General features: G+C 40.3%; 1 protein-coding gene across 4 annotated transcripts in view; it reads right to left on the reverse strand.

Annotated features, from left to right (window-relative positions):
- The window catches only part of PDE7A (phosphodiesterase 7A), a 302,393-nt gene that overhangs the window by 13,634 nt on the left and 269,366 nt on the right, over positions 1 to 19,393 (reverse strand). For all 4 annotated transcript variants that reach the window (XM_053715083.1, XM_053715081.1, XM_053715082.1 and 1 more), the window contains one exon: positions 3,015 to 3,095. In XM_053715083.1, the coding sequence (XP_053571058.1) occupies positions 3,015 to 3,095 (81 nt within the window). The remainder of the gene's footprint in view (positions 1 to 3,014; positions 3,096 to 19,393) is intronic.

Consider the following 19,393-nt stretch of genomic DNA (forward strand, 5'->3'; position numbering starts at 1 on the left):
TATATTTGTAGAAGTAAATAGCACTCACCGGTTTAATTGTGTCTTAATTGTGCAAAACATTTCCAAAAATATTTATCAATACAAAAGTATATTTTCAATACAGGCTGACATTTCCGCTTGATATACAAGCATTTTTCAAGACCTAGCCATAACCCATATCATTATAAAACACACACCAAACATTTCCATTTTTAGACTCACCTAATGTGAATGTTAAAATGGTAAAAATGACATCATCGTGACACAATCCAAATAATGATAAAAAAAAATATTGTTTATTATGCCAATATATATATATATATATATATATACATATACACATACACATACATACATACACACAGGTATTCTTAACATCTATTTTTCTCTTAATGATTCCTAGTTCTTTCCACATTTGAGACACCATTTAGGCATAGTGCTAAACCACTTGATTAGGGTTTCTGTCAATAATAAGAGTAATTATGTAGGGAAATGCTTCTTGTGATGTCCTGGCAGTAGTGTGCTTTGATAAATCTGATGCGATAAATTACATTTTTGAGGCTCATTTTTTGATAGCTATACTTTTAGGACTGAAGTCACAGATGATTTTATAGTTTTGTACAATGTTTTTTCTTTTTATTTTGAATCCTTTATTTTTTAACATGGCAAATGTTATGCATATTTTATTCTGGGTCACCTGGCTATGTGAGTTGTTGATTTTAACAATAGATATGAGATTACTTGTTAAAGGGACAGTCTATTCAAAATGAAACATTTATGATTAAGATAGGGCATGCAATTTGAAACAACTTTCCAATTTACTTTTATCATCAAATTTGCTTTGCTCTCTTGGTATTCTTAGCTAAAAGCTAAACCTAGGTAGGCTCATATGCTAAATTCTAAGACCTTGAAGGCCGCCTCTTATCTCACTGCAAGTAGAGAGCGCTAGTTCATGTGTGCCATATAGATAACAGTGTGCTTACTCTAGTGGAGTTATTTAGGAGTCAGCACTGATTGGCTAATATGAAAGTCTGTCACAAGAACTGAAATAAGAGGGCAGTCTGCAGTGGCTTAGATACAAGGTAATCACAGAGGTAAAAAGCATATTAAAGGGGCATAAAACAAGTTGGGATAGAGAAAAAATATAATATGTACTTTAATTACTTTACCTGCAAATTTATACTGCAGTGCCTCGACATTAACTCTTTCTTTTTAGTTTCTGAATTGTAAAGCTCTAACTCCCCCCACACATTTCCTTTTATGGCTGTATCTATGTTTATTGTTGTTTTGGTAGAATGCAAAAGTGAATAGGGATTATCTGCTGGAGCATGCCTAGAAGCTGTGAACTCAGATGAAATACAATGCGTGTGTCAAAACACTGATAAGGGTGGATGAAGGTGGCTGCTCCAGGCAGCTTAGCTACAGTTGTGCTTATAAGTTTACATACCCTGGCAGAATGTATAATTTCTTGGCCATTTTTCAGAGAATATGACTGATAACACAAAAACTTTTCTTTCACTCATGGTTAGTGTTTGGTTGAAGCCATTTAATATCAATCAACTGTGTTTACTCTTTTTAAAGCATAATGACAACAGAAACTACCCTGATAAAAAGCTTACATACCCTGGTGATTTTAGCCTGATAACATGCACATAAGTTGACACAAAGGGGTTTGAATGGCTATTAAAGGTAATCATCCTCACCTGTGATCTGTTTGCTTGTAATTAGTGTGTAAAAAGGTCAATGAGTTTCTGAACTCCTGACAGACCCTTGCATCTTTCATCCAGTGCTGCACTGACGTTTCTGGATTCTGGGTCATGGGGAAAGCAAAAGAATTGTCAAAGGATCTGCGGGAAAAGGTAGCTGAACTGTATAAAACAGGAAAGGGACATACAAAGATATCCAAGGAATTAAGAATGCCAATCAGCAGTGTTCAAACTCTAATCAAGAAGTGGAAAATAAGGGGTTCTGTTGAAACAAAACCACGATCAGGTAGACCAACTAAAATTTCAGCCACAACTGCCAGGAAAATTGTTCGGGATGCAAAGAAAAACCCACAAATAACTTCAGGTGAAATACAGGACTCTCTGAAAACATGTGGTGTGGCTGTTTCAAGATGCACAATAAGGAGGCACTTGAAGAAAGATGGGCTGCATGGTCGAGTCGCCAAAAGAAAGCCATTACTATGCAAATGCTACAAAATATCCCGCTTACAATACGCCAAACAGCACAGAGACAAGCCTCAAACCTTCTGGCACTTTGGAGTGATGAGACCAAAATTGAGCTTTTTGGCCACAACCATAAACACTACATTTGGAGAGGAGTCAACATGGCCTATGATTAAAGGTACACGATTCCTACTGTGAAACACGGAGGTGGATCGCTGATGTTTTTGGGGATCTCAGTCTCCTGACCTCAATTTCATTTAGCCACTCTGGGGAGATCTCAAACGTGAAGTTCATGCAAGAAAGCCCAAGAATTTACAGGAACTGGAGGCTTTTTGCCAGGAAGAATGGGCAGCTTTACCATCTGAGAAGATAAAGAGCCTCATCCACAAATACCACAAAAGACTTCAAGCTGTCATTGATGTTAAAGGGGGCAATACACGGTATAATAAATGGCTTCAGCCTAACACTAACCATGAGTGAAACAAATGTTTATGTGTTATCATTCATATTCTCTGAAAAACGGCCAAGATATCATAAATTCTGCCAGGGTATGTAAACTTATGAGAACAACGGTAAGTAATTAATTTTGCTTATTTTTGAAAATTATTTAAAAAAATAATTGCCAGCAATTTTTAAACAATTGTTTTATACAAACTATTTTTTAATTAATTAGCCCTTTTAGGATATACACAGATCTCACCCTGTTTTGTGTCCCTTTAATATAACCGTCTTGGTTATGCAAAACTGGGGAATGGGTAATAAATGGATTATCTATCTTTTTAAACAATAACAATTCTGGAGTAGACTGTCCCTTTAAGTATGTGCCACAATGTCGCTTTCTATTCTCCTTGCATTAACCATACTTACTAAACTGGATGTTAGCAATGTTTGTTGTATGCCGATCACACAACGGACTTGGTTCCATTTTACATTTTCTTTCAATATCTCCTGGAAAAAAAAAAAAAAAAAAGTGTTAATTTTGCCAAACACATTTTTTTAAAATGATACCGCACATGTATTTTTTGCTTGCAGTCTAACATAAAAAAACACTTTTAAAAAAGTCATAAGATGCTAAGAACAACATTTATACTTCTATCTGCTTCTGATTATTAGTAAAAACTAGAAACCTATGTAGTGCTTTCAATAATAGACTTAGTTCTTGATACATGTGTGTGTAGACAGCATACCAAATAAAGCCGGCAGAATGGCTTCCCTACTGAATCTTGCATTTCTGGATGAAACAATGGTAACACAATGTCTTGGGATTTATGAAAATCAGAGACAACCTTTGGTAAAAACTAAGGAGCTGTGCGCAAAACAACCTTATCTTTAAGGAAGGCAAGAAAAAGCTCCTTGAGAGAAAGGGTTTGCAATTCAGAGACCAATCTCGCAGAGGTAACAGCAACCAGAAAAATGGTCTTCAATATAAGGAACCAAAGTGAGATCTCCCTAATGGGTTCAAAGGGTATCTCTATCAAAGCTTCCAAAAACAAAGGAAGGTCCCAAGTTGGAATGACAGATTTGGTAGATTGTTGCATATGAGCCAAGGCCTGAAAGAACTAAATGAACCAATGGTTTATGTAACCACTTAACCCCAGTAATGGCAGAGATAGCAGATACCTGAAGCTTTAGTGTTCTAGCACAAAGACCCCTCAGGAAACCTTTATGAAGAAAATCCAATAAATATGGTTATTTAATCTTAGCTGTAGAAGCACTTTATTGTATCATCCAGACTGAAAAAGGTATTCTATATTCTGTAATAGGTTGAAGAAATTATCTTCTTTCTAGCATGAAGTAAAGTCTGGATTACCGAATCCGATATATTCAGTTGCCTATATCTTGTGATCTCAGCAACCATACCACCAGGTGCAAATGTTGCAGGGCCTGGATGCAGGATTGGACTCTGAAACAGTCTGGAGACTGTGGAAGGAGCCACTGAGGTCCCATTGAAAGATGTAACCGCAGAGGAAACCAAAAAGAAATTACTGTCACAAACGTTGCTTTTTCCCTTTGAATTCTTCTAAGTAGACGTGGAATGAGATGGAGTGGGGGAAAGACATATCAGGCTGAATCCCCATACCTGTGAGAAAGCATCCGCTCCTAATGCTTGAGGTGTGGGCAGACAACTGTAAAACTGGTGATTGCAACTAAAAAGCCATCAGATCTGTTACCAGCAATCCTCATCTGTCCACAATCATCTTGAAATGGTTTCTGCCACTTAGTTTGTGAAAGTGGAACTCGGGTCAAATAATCTGCCTGAATATTCTGTGGAAAGGGAAGGTGAGAAGCAGATAACTCCTTAAGATACTTTTGCGCCCAAATGAAAATGGAGATACCTCCTTGAGAGCTTGTACACTCTTTGTTCGTCCCTGAAAATACATGTAGCATCTCTCCGCCCTGTTGTCGGTTTCCTTTTAAATTCCAGTGTATAGCCTCTCCTAAGAATCTGTAGGACCCATTTATCCGAAATGGCCTCTGTCCAGATGTCTCTGAATTTGGAAAGAATTCCTCATAAAGGCATCAGGACAGGCGTACCTTCATTGCTTTATGTTCTGGTAAAAAATTGCCACCTTGCTATGGTCTCTACCTCATGCTTGCACATACATTCTTCAATCTGTAAGGCAAAAGGATTCCCTTCTGAAAGAGGTCATAAAACTCTGATATTGATTTTATTATTATTATTATTATTATTATTATCATCAGATATTTGTAGAGCGCCAACAGATTCTGCACGCTATGACATAGGTGGTATACAAAATAACATTTACAGGGGTCAAGTGGGTAGAGGGCCCTGCCGAGAGTTGCACTGTTGTAGTAGGCTCTTATGAATGTGAACTACAAACAGCTGGGCTCATAGGCTTACATGCTATGGGGTTTAAGGAGATAGCAGTGGATATAGGAAGGTTAGTGTAGGTTGTATGCATTCCTGAATAGTAGAGTCTTCAGGGAGCGCTTGAAGCTTTCAAAACTAGGGGAGTCCTGTGGAGCGAGGCAGAGATTTCCATAAGATGGGAGCCAGTCTGGAAAAGTCTTGTAAACGGGAACGTGAGGAGGTAACAAGAGAGTAGGAGATCATGAGCGAAGGGGGCGGGAGGAAGTGTATCTGGAGACAAGGTCTGAGATGTAGGGGGGAGGAGTGCAGTTGAGGGCTTTGTGTGTCAGAGTGAGAATTTTGTGTTTAATCCTGGAGGCAAGAGGAAGCCAGTGAAGGGATTGACAGAGAGGTGCAGCAGATGAAGAGCGATGTGTAAGGAAGATGAGCCTGGCAGAGGCATTCATTATGGATTGTAAAAGAGCTAGGCGGCAGCTAGGGAGACCAGAGAGGATGGAGTTGCAGTAGTCGAGGCGGAAAAGATGAGATTAAAATATTAGTTGTGTCGGGGCAGCGACCAAGATGGCCGACATACTTTGAAGCTGCGTGGACCCACTGATAATTTTGCTGCATATCAGTGATTGGGACCTCCATCCATACTAAAAAACTACATCCCTGCACTTCTCTAACTTTGTGGAACAGATTGGTGTGTTTGGGTGGTTCTATTGCCTGCTTTGAAGTACTGGAACGGTGGGGCTGCGGCAACGACATTGAGATGTTTGAGGCCTCCACCTAACCCCCCGGTGAATCCGGGTAAGAGCAGCCGATGTGTGCTGTTAACTGGGGAAGTTGTGTTAACTAAAAGGACGCTACATGTTACATTACTTATTGGGCACTTCAGAACTGAAGAATGCAGGTACGGATCTAAAGACTCTGCAAGATTAACACAAAGAGTCTATAATGGCGGCTCCCCGCTGCAGTGAGCTGATCATAGCTGCGATGGGAGGATGAGATGCAAATGATCCTAGCGGAACACTTTGCAAGACTCTAGGGGGACCTGCTCGCTTTACTGGGCCCACACCTGAAAAGAACTGTGACACTGAGAGATCCCGGCACAGTGAAGGGTACACACGAGGTGAACGAGGGGGAGCCGGGAAAGCCGGTTCCGGCTCTGCTATATTTGGCAGACAAGCTGAGGCGAACAGCTACGCAGCAAAGGAGAGGTACCGCTCAGCCCACCAAAACGTCAGATACCACTTTGGGCTTACCCTTGCAGCTGGACTATGTCAAAACAAACCGGGTCTCACAGGCGAGGGGTGCTGAGGTGCACTGGTGCCTAGGCTCTACCCCCCCCTCTGCTAGGAAAATGCTGTGAGCTCACTCCACTTCTTGACGGCAATATACCCATCAGGTTAAGAGATCTTACTGTTGCTTGTCAGCTGCGGTGGGGGACCGCAGCCGACGTTGGAAATTTATCCCAGAGAAAAGGTGTGGGCTAAGTTAAGTTTTGTACTAACTAGCGTGTCAGATATTGAGAATGGCTCCAACGCTGTCTTAATTTATGACTCGTAATATCCATTGCAGGAGTTTTCATGACAACTGTGCCCTGTCAGATTTTGTGCAAACTCGCCCAACAATGTTCGTTTTCCAAGGTACATACTTTATATTTGTTTTATGCTTCACACATGTTGATCTATGCAGACAAAAGCTCGGGGGCTCATATTAGATAAGAGCTCAGTTACCCCTCATATGATAATGTGGTGTGAACGGTCATTATGGGACTACCTGTCTGAACTTTTTCAATTAGTAAACCACTATATACCAGTACTTCAGTTTTTAACAAGCCTGATGGCGGGGTGTGCCAGCTTTTTGATCCTGGGGGGAATGACTATTTGCATCTTTAAAGGAATTTGAGCTTACGGTGCCCCCAAGCTTTTAGGACCTTGCTGTCACTGAGAGGGTTATCCCAACATAGATTGTGGCGATAGATATTGAAAAACAGGCAGACGCCATATTGCCCCCCTCAGAGCATATGCTTACCAATATGTGATGGACAGCTCATTGCCGCAGCGGCTATACCCCTGCCATATCAGGCTCTTATAGAGGTCTACATCAGACGCAGCATGACCCGGCTGAGTAGGATGCGGCCGATTCTCTGCAGCAGAGAAACAGACCTACACTTGCCTAGAGAGGAATAGCGGACAAGCAAGACCACATGGGACCATGAGGATATTGATCTATTGACAAGTGGCTATGACTATGCAGAGTCCCTTTACAAAAGGCTGTGATTTGCAAGTATGGACACCTTTCTGTACATTTAGTTCTGCTAGAATCGGGTGAATTTGTCTTTTTTTTTTTTTCTCTTCCCTGATAATAATTAGTTGGTGAACCGCTATGGGTATATATTTATAAGGGGACTTCCTATATTCATATTGATGCTATGCCACTTTCTATGAAGTCTCAGCACATTAATTTTGCCTCCTAGGACTTATACGAAAACGATAAGGTTTGAGACTTGGTTCCTAGGTTTACCTACTGGTTCATATGTTTATACTCCCTATGCAAAGTTCTGCTATGTTTTGCCTTTTGTTAACATGTACCCATACAGTATTGTTGGAAACTGAGCAGCTTAACATGTAAGTTAAATATAACATAAGTACAATAGCTTACACAATCTTCCCCAACCTACTTCCCACAATGCTATACTTTATATTATATGCCCCTATAGATACATTTGGATGTTCAGGGTCCAAGAGAGGCCATCGCTTTCCGCTAGGGGATTTCCTATATATAAATCATGATAATGGATAATAGGGGTCTATTATGTTATACTGTTACATTGTCTAAGTTTACTACATTTAGTTTATTATACTGCTAAGCCCAAAAGTGGCTATAGATAGAGCTAACACACCTCCATTAAAAACTCTACCGTGCCATGCAGGTCCAAGAGTGGCCTATAAATACTCTAGGAGATTTTATAAAAATCAGAGGTTTTTCCTTACATATTTGCCTAACTTTATTTCTAAAAAATTAGGTCACAGTTTCCTTTGCCTACTTAATTTTTAAATTTATATGTCATTAAGACTGTACACTATGTTATCAATGTGAACTTTACTTCAACTTCTGTAACTCTCAAGTTTAGTCAAATTTGTATGTTATGTATATGTTTATATATACCTCAATAAAAAAATATATTAGAAAAAGAAAAAAAAATATTAGTTGTGTCTTGTGTAAAGAAATGTCTAATTTTAGAGATGTTTTTATGGTGGAAGCGGCAGGCTTTAGCCAATGACTAAATGTCAGGAGCGAAAGAGAGATCTGAGTCAAGTGTGACCCTAAGGCATCGGGCATGTGGGGTTGGGGTAATGATGGAGTTATCAAAAGTTATGAAGAAATGGGGGTGATGATTTTGTAAGAAGAGGGGAAAATAAGGAGCTCAGTTTTGGAGAGATTTAACTTGAGATAGTGAGAGGACATCCAAGATGAGATATGAGAGAGACAGTTAGTGACATGTGTTAGCAAGGAGGGAGATAGTTCTGGTGCAGGAAGGTAGATTTGGGTGTCGTCGACATACAAATTATAATGAAACTCGTGGGACTTTACTAAGGAACCTAATGATGACGTGTAGATTGAGAAGAGAAGGGGACCGAGGACAGAGCCTTGCGGCATCCCAACAGAAAGAGGTAACGGGGCAGAGGATGTCCCAGAGAAATCTACATTAAAGGTACGGTTAGACAGATAGGAAGAGAACCATGAGAGAGCAGTGTCGCAGATGCCGAAGAAATGAAGGGTTTGGAGCAAAAGAGGGTGGTCGACAGTATCAAAGGCAGACAGATCAAGGAGGATAAGAGAGAAGTGGCCTTTGGATTTTGATGTAAGTAGGTTGTTGGTAACCTTAACAATTGCTGTCTCTGTGGAGTGTAGAGAGCGAAATCCAGATTGCAGTGGGTCAATGAGGGAGTTTAATGTAACAAAATGGGATAGGCGTGCATATACTAGCTTTTCAAGAAGCTTTGAGGCAAGAGGAAGTAGGGAAATAGGGCGGTAGTTGGATGGGGAGGTTGGATCGAGAGGTTTTTTAAAGATAGGTGTAACCAGTGCATGTTTAAAAATTGAGGGAAATACACACCTTCAACCTCTCCCTCAGCACTGGTATGTGAGTATAGGGGTAAGGGTAGAAGAGAGGGAGGGGAGTAGCTGTGAGGGGATGGGGTCAAGGGGACAGGTAGTGAGGTGAGAGGATAGTATAAGGACAGAAACCTCTTCTGTAACAGGGGTAAAAGAGCTAGACCGGTAGTATGTTGACAGCCGATTTCATTTCTGAAAAGTCGATTTTGTTGTTGAAGTATCTGGCAAAATCTTGAGCTAAGAGAGGAGCTGTAGTGGGAGGTGGGGGTGAGCGGAGAAGAGTATTGAATGTGGGGAACAGACATTTTTCTGACTGGCCATAAGAAGAAGATTTATAAAACTTTGGTGCCTGAGGATGAAAAGAACTTTCCCCTCCTGAACGTTTAGAAATCAGAGTATTAAGCTCTTTACCAAATAACATGCTACCTTCAAATGGTAGGCTCAATAAAAGAATCATAGAGCTCGGATGTCTCCAAGCGGCGAAGCCAAAGTGCTTTACTTAATATGTTAGTGGACCGGGCCGTTAAATGTAGCATCTCAGAAACAGCAAATAATGAAAAAGGCAAAAGCTATCTTTAAATCTGAAATAAAAGGCATACATGTTTGCACATCTTGAGAGTCAGAAATACTAATACATTACATTAGAAGAACAGATATCTGCAGCTTTAAAGACAGAATTAAAGTCAAAAGAGCAGGTGTTAAAGAGCTGCAAATAAACGGCTAGATTACGAGTTTTGCGTTATGAGTGAAAAAGCCTCATAACGCTGCTTTTTCCCTACCGTTGGTATTACGAGTCTTGTAGGTACAGCTGTACCGCAAACTTTTTTGGCCGTCATGCAACTTAACTACCGCACTTTTTAAAAAGTAATTTTTCAATGGGACTTCCACAGCGCTGGTATTACGAGTTTGCCTGTCCGGCCAAAAAGTGAGCGGTACAGACCATAACTAAAAGATCCGTACCGTAAACTGAAAGTCAGTAGTTATGGGTTTTATGCTACAAAGCTGTAGCATAAAACTCCTAACTAAAGTGTTGCAAAGTACACTAACACCCATAACATAAACTACCTATTAACCCCTGAACCAAGGCCCTCCCGCATGGCAAACACCAAAATAAAATTATTAACCCTAATCTGCTGCTCCGGACATCATCGCCACTATAATAAACATATTTACCCCTAAACCGCCGCACTCTCGCATCGTAAACACTAGTTAAATGTTATTAACCCCTAATCTGCTGCCCCCAATGTCACCGCCACTATACTAAAGTTATTAACCCCTAAACCTCTGGCCTCCCACATCACTAACACTGAATAAATATATTAACCCCTAAACCTAACCCCCCCTAACTTTAATATAATTAAAATAAATCTAAATAAAACTTACTATTAATAACTAAATAATTCCTATTTAAGACTAAATACTTACCTGTAAAATAAACCCTAAGCTAGCTACCATATAACTAATAGTTACATTGTAGCTATCTTAGGTTTTATTTTTATTTTACAGGTAAGTTTGTATTTATTTTAACTAGGTAGACTAGTTAGTAAATAGTTATTAACTATTTACTAGCTACCTAGTTAAAATAAATACAAATTTACCTGTAAAATAAAACCTAACCTGTCTTACATTAAAACCTAACATTACACTAAAATTAAATAAATTAAATTAACAAAATACATTTATCTAAATTACAGAAAATAATAAACACTAAATTACACAAAATAAAAAAGAAATGATCAAATATTTAAACTAATTACACCTAATCTAATAGCCCTATCAAAATAAAAAAGCCCCCCCCCCAAAATAAAAAAAAAACCCTAGCCTACAATAAACTGCCAATGGCCCTTAAAAGGGCCTTTTGCGGGACATTGCCCCAATAGGATTGAGCTTTAATCCTATTGGCTGTTCCAATCAGCCAATAGAATGCAAGCTCAATCCTATTGGCTGATTGCATCAGCCAATAGGATTTTTTTACCCTTTAATTCTGATTTGCTGATAGAATTCTATCAGCCAATCGGAATTCAAGGGACGCCATCTTGGATGACATCATTTAAAGGAATCTTCATAATTCAAGAACCATTGAAAGAAGAGGATGCTCTGCGCCGGATGTCTTGAAGATGGAGCCGCTCCGTGTCAGAAGGATGAAAACAGAAGATGCCGTCTGGATGAAGACTTCTGCCTGCCTGGAGGACGACTTCTTGCGGCTTCGTTGAAGACTTCTTGCTGCTTGGATGAAGACTTCTCCCGGCTTCGTTGAGGATGGATGTCTGGTCTTCAAAAACTGTAAGTGGATCTTCGGGGGTTAGTGTTAGGTTTTTTTAAGGGTTTATTGGGTGGGTTTTATTTTTAGATTAGGGACTTTAGGCAACGTAAAAGAGCTAAATGCCCGTTTAAGGCCAATGCCCATCCAAATGCCCTTTTCAGGGCAATGGGGAGCTTAGATTTTTTAGGTAGGTTTTTTTGGGGGGTTGGTTGTGTGGGTGGTGGGTTTTACTGTTGGGGGGTTGTTTGTATTTTTTTTATTACAGGTAAAAGAGCGGATTTCTTTGTGGCAATGCTCCGCAAAAGGCCCTTTGGCAGTTTATTGCAGGCTAGGTTTTTATTTTATTTTGATAGGGCTATTAGTTAGGTGTAATTAGTTAAAATATTTGATAATTTCTTTTTTATTTTGTGTAATTATTTAGTGTTTATTATTTTCTGTAATTTAGATAAATGTATTTTGTTAATTTAATTTATTTAATTTTAGTGTAATGTTAAGGTTTTAGCGTAAAACAAGTTAGGTTTTATTTTACAGGTAAATTTGTATTTATTTTAACTAGGTAGCTAGTAAATAGTTAATAACTATCTACTAACTATTCTACCTAGTTAATATAAATACTAACTTACCTGTAAAATAAAAATAAAACCTAAGATAGCTACAATGTAACTTTTAGTTATATTGTAGCTGGCTTAGGGTTTATTTTACAGGTACTTAGTCTTAAAGGGACATTCAACACTGCCCACAACAATAATCTATGTTTCTAAACTAAGTATAAAGAGCAAGCTTCAACGTTCCCCCTTTCTCTTACTTACTGCCTTCACTGTTCAATCCTCATCGATAACTTCAAAATTTGTCTCCTAATATGGCTGCTTAACTCCCCCCACTGTGACGTATAGCTCGTCTTCTTCAAACTAGCCGGCAGTTATATCCCATTTATCCTACTTCAATCCCAACGCGTTCACGGGCGTTAGCGCATGCGCAATACAATAGGAACATTAAAAGCGGAACCATAATAACCCAAGTTGTTTCCGTTCCGATTATCTTACTTATAGTACTCCATTACGTAATATAAGCGGAACGGAAACAACTTGGATTATTTTGGTTCCGCTTTTAGTGTTCCTAGTATATTGCGCATGCGCTAACGGCCGTGAACGAGCTTGGATTTCAGTCCGGGGAATGGGCTCTCATTGGCTGCTAGTTTGAGAAAGAAGGCGAAGACGTCACGGTGGGGGGAGTTAGGAAGACATGTTAGGACACCAATTTGGAAGATAACAATGATGATTCAACAGTGAAGGCGGTAAGTAAGAGCAACGGGGCACCTTGGAGCTTGATCTTTTTATTTAGTTTTGAAACATAGATTAATGTTGTGGGCAGTGTTGAATGTCCCTTTAAATAGGAATTATTTAGGTAATAATAGTAATTTGTATTTAGATTTATTTTAATTATATTAAAGTTAGGGGTGTTAGGGTTAGGTTTAGGGGTTAGGTTTACTGGTTAATATATTTATTTAGTGTTAGTGATGTGGGAGGCCAAAGGTTTAGGGGTTAATAACTTTAGTATAGTGGCAGCAGCAGCGACGTTGGGGGTGGCAGATTAGGGGTTAATAAGTGTAGGTAGGTGGCGGCAGCGGCGATGACATTGGGGCCAGCAGAATAGTAGTTAATAAGTGTAGGTAGGTGGCGGCGACAACGACATTGGGGCCAGCAGAATAGGGGTTAATAAGTGTAGGTAGGTGTCGGCGATGTCGGGGGCAGCAGATTAGGGGTTAATAAGTGTAATGTAGATGTCGGGGGCGGCAGATTAGGGGTGTTTAGACTTGGGGATTATGTTAGGGTGTTAGGTTTAAACATAAAAAAAGATTCCCCGAGGGGGGCGTGTCCAAGCAGCGTTCTGGATAAGACGCACATCCTGAGAGCTCCAGGCAGAAGTTTAATAATCCGCCGATTATTACCTTTTACACGGCAAGACTAGACACAAAACACATAAAGGGATCATAATATTGTAAATTGTGACCCATATTACCTTTCTTAGCCGTGTGGATGACGCTGGAGATCCAGTTTGGAAGATAAGGGCCTAAGGCGGCGGCCTATTGATAGGTAATCACCTCCCCCCGGGAAGAGCCGGGTACTCAGTGCTGCTAGGTAAACTAGCTTGCTGAATCTCTTCAACACCCAATATTTATCAGTTATCAAGCTACATGGACACATTCTAAACTTGAACAGTTCTTTTATCCCCGAAGTGGGGGAGGCAGCTTTTCCCAAAGGAGCATGCTGAACATGGCGGAGAGGAGAACCATGACGCGATCAGAGGAACTATTCGCGCAACTTGAACTTTCCATGCTCAGATTAATAGAGAGAGCACCATATGATCACTTGTTACAACGCTTAAGCCACGATAACGAGACCGCTTACCTAACGGATCCACAAGAAGAAATGGTGTCTGAGAAAGTCAGAGCCGACACTACTTTGCACAAAATGGAGGATTTGACCAGTTGGGGGAGCAACATTCCGACCATTGCCACGCAGAGTAATACATGTGAGGCGGAACAGCAACCGAGTCCGCAGGAGCTCTTTTCATCTTGGTGGCAGAAAATACCAGGGTCAGCAGAGCTAGCTATAATCGCTTCGGGGGAATCCCAACCTACAAACGCTGAGAAGGGGAACCGACTGATGGCTAATGCCCGATATAAAGAGACACAACTATTACTGATCAAGCCTCTCATTTGCAATCACAGCGGGGTTGACCCCCGAAAATTCAGCGCAATACCAATCTTGTCTCAGGTCGGCTGTGTTTGTTAGTTTTAACCTCCTTGGTGGCGCCCATATACCGAAAAGAGGGGAGGGATAGCTCCCAGAGACATCTTTCTGACAAGGAGCGGCTGGTCGTGAATCTAGGGCCGATAGTAACCTCCAGCTAATGTTATACCCCTAGGACTCTGGTAATCTAGCAAGGACTTAATTTATGTTCATAATGTGTGCTTTTGATTTGTTTGAAATGCATTTTTCAGTTGAGTAACCACACTGTATTTACATCTTATTGCATATTGTGATTCGTTGAACTGTCTGATGTTTGCCCCTAAATTAAGTAATCTCTTTTATCCCTCCCATACTAATCCCTTTAACTGACGATTTTATTATAGATATAGCACATTCACTTTTGAGCAAGGCAATACAAAGTTCCTTGCCCATAACCCTCCCTCTCACCCCTTGGTATCCCCAATAACGAGTATCAGTGTAACTGTCACAGACCCAAGAGAGGCCTGTATAGCTAGAACAGGGGGATCAAGGCATCATACTGAAACTGTGATATTCATTGCTGACTGCTCTCCTAGCCCAATTTTCTCTACATACCTCCATGCAGAAGTATACTAAATCTACTCATGGGCATTGCATAGCATAAGTCTTCTGACTATACAAGCATCATATATAGTGTTGCATAGTGGACAGATTGATCCCATACTAATAATTATGCTAATATAACCCACTTAAATTATACTTACCCTACAGTAAGCTTCTTCTATTGCTAAAATGGCTGCTTTCGGATTTATAGGCCCAATATTACATGAATATGCATATGTACAGGGTTCCTTACTATACCAGATTCGTCTTGTTTGTATTGTTTGTCTCTCCCGCCTATAACTCTCTCCCCCACTTCTATATGTCAACAGTATTGATTACCAGAGTATCTATTACAGAACCAAGAGTGGTCTATGTAGATTTGTTATGCTAAAAATGTTTGTTTTCCCTGTCCCTTGTCCCCCCCCCCTACTTCTATAAATTTCCAATACTGCTTAAATGTTTATCTGTCACAGACCCAAGAGTGGTCTATATAAATAGAAAATTGGAATTCATTCTACACCCTAAAAATGCTCAAACTGTATGTTTTCATCTTCCTTAGTTCTCCCCCTTACTAGTATATACTCCCATTACTGTTCATATATATATATATCCGCCAGAGACCCAAGAGCGGTCTACACAATGAGAAAAATGGGATCAATTATGGCATACGCTGCAATTAATAGGTGTCTTCAAGTCCTGAAATGACTGTTCATAAGCATGCCTCACACCTTTAAACAGTTTATCCAATGGTCTATTGTGATGACACATAATTCTGTAATAGCCTGGATATGTTGTGTACGCAATTGATTTATGCCGTGTATGTCTTGTTTATCAAAATAAAGCTCTTTGAAAACTAAAAAAAAATTCCCCATAGGAATCAATGGGGCAACGTTACGGAGCCTTACACTCCATTATTACAGGTGTTAGGCTTTTTTAGCCGGCTCTCCCCATTGATGTCTATGGGGAAATCGTGCACAAGCACGTAAAACTAGCTCAAAGCAGCGCTGGTATTTGTGTGAGGTATGGAGCTTAACGCTGCCATATTGCCCACAAACGCCGGTTTTTGGAAAACCTGTAATAGCAGCGCTATTAAAGGTGAGCGGTGGAAATAACTTGCAAGTTAGTAGCGAGCCAGCCATAACGCAAAACTTGTAATCTGGCCGAAAGTTTCTTAAGGTTATGCTCCATCTTTTTATCCATTACAACCCTAAAAGCTCCAGTGTGTCATCTAAAGGGAAAAGCATTTTCTTGGGTAATCTAGAAATTGCTGCATCAATTTTAGGTGGAGTAAAAAATTGACAATTAATTCATTTTATTAGAGGAAAACTTTTGAATTTCTCAGAAACATAAAATCGTTTTTAATTTTTTGAAAATTCCTCAAAATATATATTCTTGATAGAATCAGTCACTGGAAAGGTTTAAACAGAGTCTGTCAGATTTAAACCATACAAAGAGAGAAGCACTCTACCAGGAACGAACAACAGCTCATCAGCTAGTTCTATGACGATTTACCACCCGGAAGCAGCCTCTTTTAGACCAGTGTGCTTTTCACAGAGGAAAACTTTCCTGATGTATATCAGTCTGATCCCGCCAATTAAGGTCAGTTCAGCCCCGAAATACCAGGCAATTCTCCTCTGAACAAGGAACATGACAACCCCAGACGATTGTTTTGGCCTCCTATGGGCCTCGTCAGTGAGGTGCAGCCACATTCCTCTAAGCACACTGGGCAAGGAGTCCACGGGTTTCCCATATCACCCATAGGGAGACTTTCCCAGGGTCATATTAATTTGCATACAAAGAGAGAAGCGTTCTACCAGGAACAAACAACAGCTCATCAGCTAGTTCTATGGCGATTTACCACCCGGAAGCAGCCTCTTTTAGACCAGTGTGCTTTTCACAGAGCAAAACTTTCCTGAAGTATATCAGTCTGATCTCGCCAAGTAAAGTCATCCCAGCCCCAAAATACCAGGCAATTCTCCTCTAAACAAGGAACATGACAACCCCAGACAATCGTTTCGCCCCCCTATGGGCCTCGTCAGTGAGGCGGTTTCCGGTTGGTAAATGGCCAAAGAACTAGCTGATGAGCTGTTGTTCGTTCCTGGTAGAGAACTTCTCTCTTCGTATGCAAATTAATATGACCCTGGGGAAGTCTCAATATGGGTGATGGGGAAAACCAGACGTAGACTCCTTGCCCAGTGTGCTTAGAGAACTGTGGCTGCACCTCACTGACGAGGCCCATAGGAGGCCGAAACGATCGCCTGGGGTTGTGATGTTCCTTGTTCAGAGGAGAATTGCCTGGTAGTTCGGGGTTGGACTGACCTTACTTGGCGGGATCAGACTTTTCCTCTGTGAAAAGCACACAGCTGGACAGATAGCTCAGCATGCTAAGGCACTGTGGCTGAGCTCTGTAGCAACCTAAGGGTTGCAGGTTCGATCCCCGGCAAGGTCCACTCAGCCTTTCATCCTTCCGAGGTTGATAAAATGAGCAGTGCCTTGAGAACCTTATGGGTGATTAGCCGCGCTTTACAAGAACCCAATACATAAAAGAGGCTACTTTCGGGTGGTAAATTGCCAAAGAACTAGTTGATGAGCTGTTCGTTCCTGGTGGAGCACTTCTCTCTCTTTGATGCATTTAATAAATTTACATAATGTAGCAGTATCAAATACAGCAGTAGTAGCAATATTATTTGAGTGTATTGAATAAGCCTCTCTCTCAGAGTCAGTGTCAGATAGTTGAAGACCCTCAGAACCATGTTCACCAGAAAATGTGGCAGCAGTAGAACTTTCACCATTAAGTTAAAAAAAGCAATCTTTACATATTTTCTTATTCTGCCAACAGGGCTTATCACACAATGCACAGGCAGGCTTGGGCTCAGACTCAGGGCTAAAAAGAGTAAATAAAGTCCCGTAAGGAAAATGGTATAAAAACATTATCAGAACAGCACAAATAAATCAAAACATAATTTTTTAAAAAGGACTGCAACTCCCTGGGCAGTGTCAGGAACAGTAACAGGCTCTGGCTCCATGATGAGAAGATCAAACATCAACCATAACTATTTAAAGAAAATAGAGGAGCCCTATATTGAAAAAGCATATAAAGGTGCTTAATAGTGTCACAACACAACCGGCACACAGCCAGGGACTCACGGTGAGACAAGAAAACAACAGCCCGGAACATCAGAAACTCCTAGCAGACGAATGGCAACGCTATCGGCTAGGCCCACACCGAGACCAAATTGAAGTGTGTGGGCACGCTTCAAAGGATGGAACCCCAGTGACGTCACAAGAAGTGAATATGGCGGCTCTCACTAAAGGCCTCTCTGGAGAAAACCTATACAGCCACTCCCACCAGCCATGATCCACACTCTGTTGGGGAAAGGCAAACCCCCAAAGTAAATCACACAGCATACCCACTGCCCAGCATTGTATAGAGGGTCTCCTTATCCTGTCCACCTGAAGGCTGGACAGAACTAGGAGGATAGGGGGAATTGCTCCAGATTACCTTTATAGGTAATCGGAGTGGACATTTCTGTCAAAGCTTCTTTGGGAGAGGGCGTCTCACTGATAAGCATTACCAGGGAGGGCCAAGATAAAGACAATGCAAAAGCACTTAGTTTGAATTTCATATGAAGTAGTAGATTTTTTTTCTGTCAATTTTCAAAGTTAGTTCCATTTTCCTTCTCCTTGCACCATGTGACAGCCATCAGCCAATCAGAAAATGTATGAGCACATGCTCAGTTGGAGCTGGCATCTCAGAAAGTGTTCATATAAAAAAAAAAAGTTTGTGCACATTTATATAATGGAAGTGAATTGGAAAGTTTCTTTATCTGAATCATGAAAGTTTAATTTTAGTGCTCCTTTAAATTACAGGAAAAAGGAACAATAAACATGCAATGAAATTATATAGCAAGGTTTTTTTTACTAAACATTTTATATTGCAATCTCACACCTAGATTACAAATTTTGCGTTTGTGTTTTAACGCTGAAAAAAATGGTAATTTCAGCGTTAAAACAGCACTACAGCTATTACAAGTCTTGTCGGTATAGCTGTACCGCAAGTCTTTAAGCCTGTAATGCAACGCCAGTCCCGCACTCATAAAAAAAATAAAGTTTTTTTCATGGGACTTCCATAGCGCTGCCATTACGAGTTTTGCGGTGAGGCTAAAAAGCTTGTGTTGCAGCCTATTCCGACAAGATCCGTTTTGCAATTTGAGAGCAGTAGTTCTCAAATTACAAAGTACACTAAACACCCATAAACTACCTATTAATCCCTAAACCGAGGCATACTGATGAGAGCTACTGAAATCCTATTGGCTGATTTGAATAGCCAAGGACAATGCAAAAGAGCTAAATGCCCTTTTAAGGGCAATATTTATACAAATGCCCTTTTCAGGCAATGGGTAGATTAGGTTTTTTTTATTTTGTGGGTTTGGGGGAGTGGGGGTTTGTAATGTTAGTGGATCTTTGTAATTTGTTTTCAGGTAAAAAAGCTGTTTAACTTAGGGCAATGCCCTACAAAAGGCCATTTTAAGGGCTATAAGAAGTTTATTCTAGATTAGGTTTTTATTTTGGGGTGTTTTTTTTTTTTTTTTAAATGGGTATTAGAATAGGAATATTTTTTATTATTTTTGATAATTCGTTTTTTATTTTGTGCAATGTTTTTATTTCGCTTTGGGGTGGATTTTTATTTTTAGATTAGGGGTTGGGC

Source organism: Bombina bombina, chromosome 5, assembly GCF_027579735.1.
Source record: "Bombina bombina isolate aBomBom1 chromosome 5, aBomBom1.pri, whole genome shotgun sequence".
NCBI classification, from domain to species: domain Eukaryota; kingdom Metazoa; phylum Chordata; class Amphibia; order Anura; family Bombinatoridae; genus Bombina; species Bombina bombina.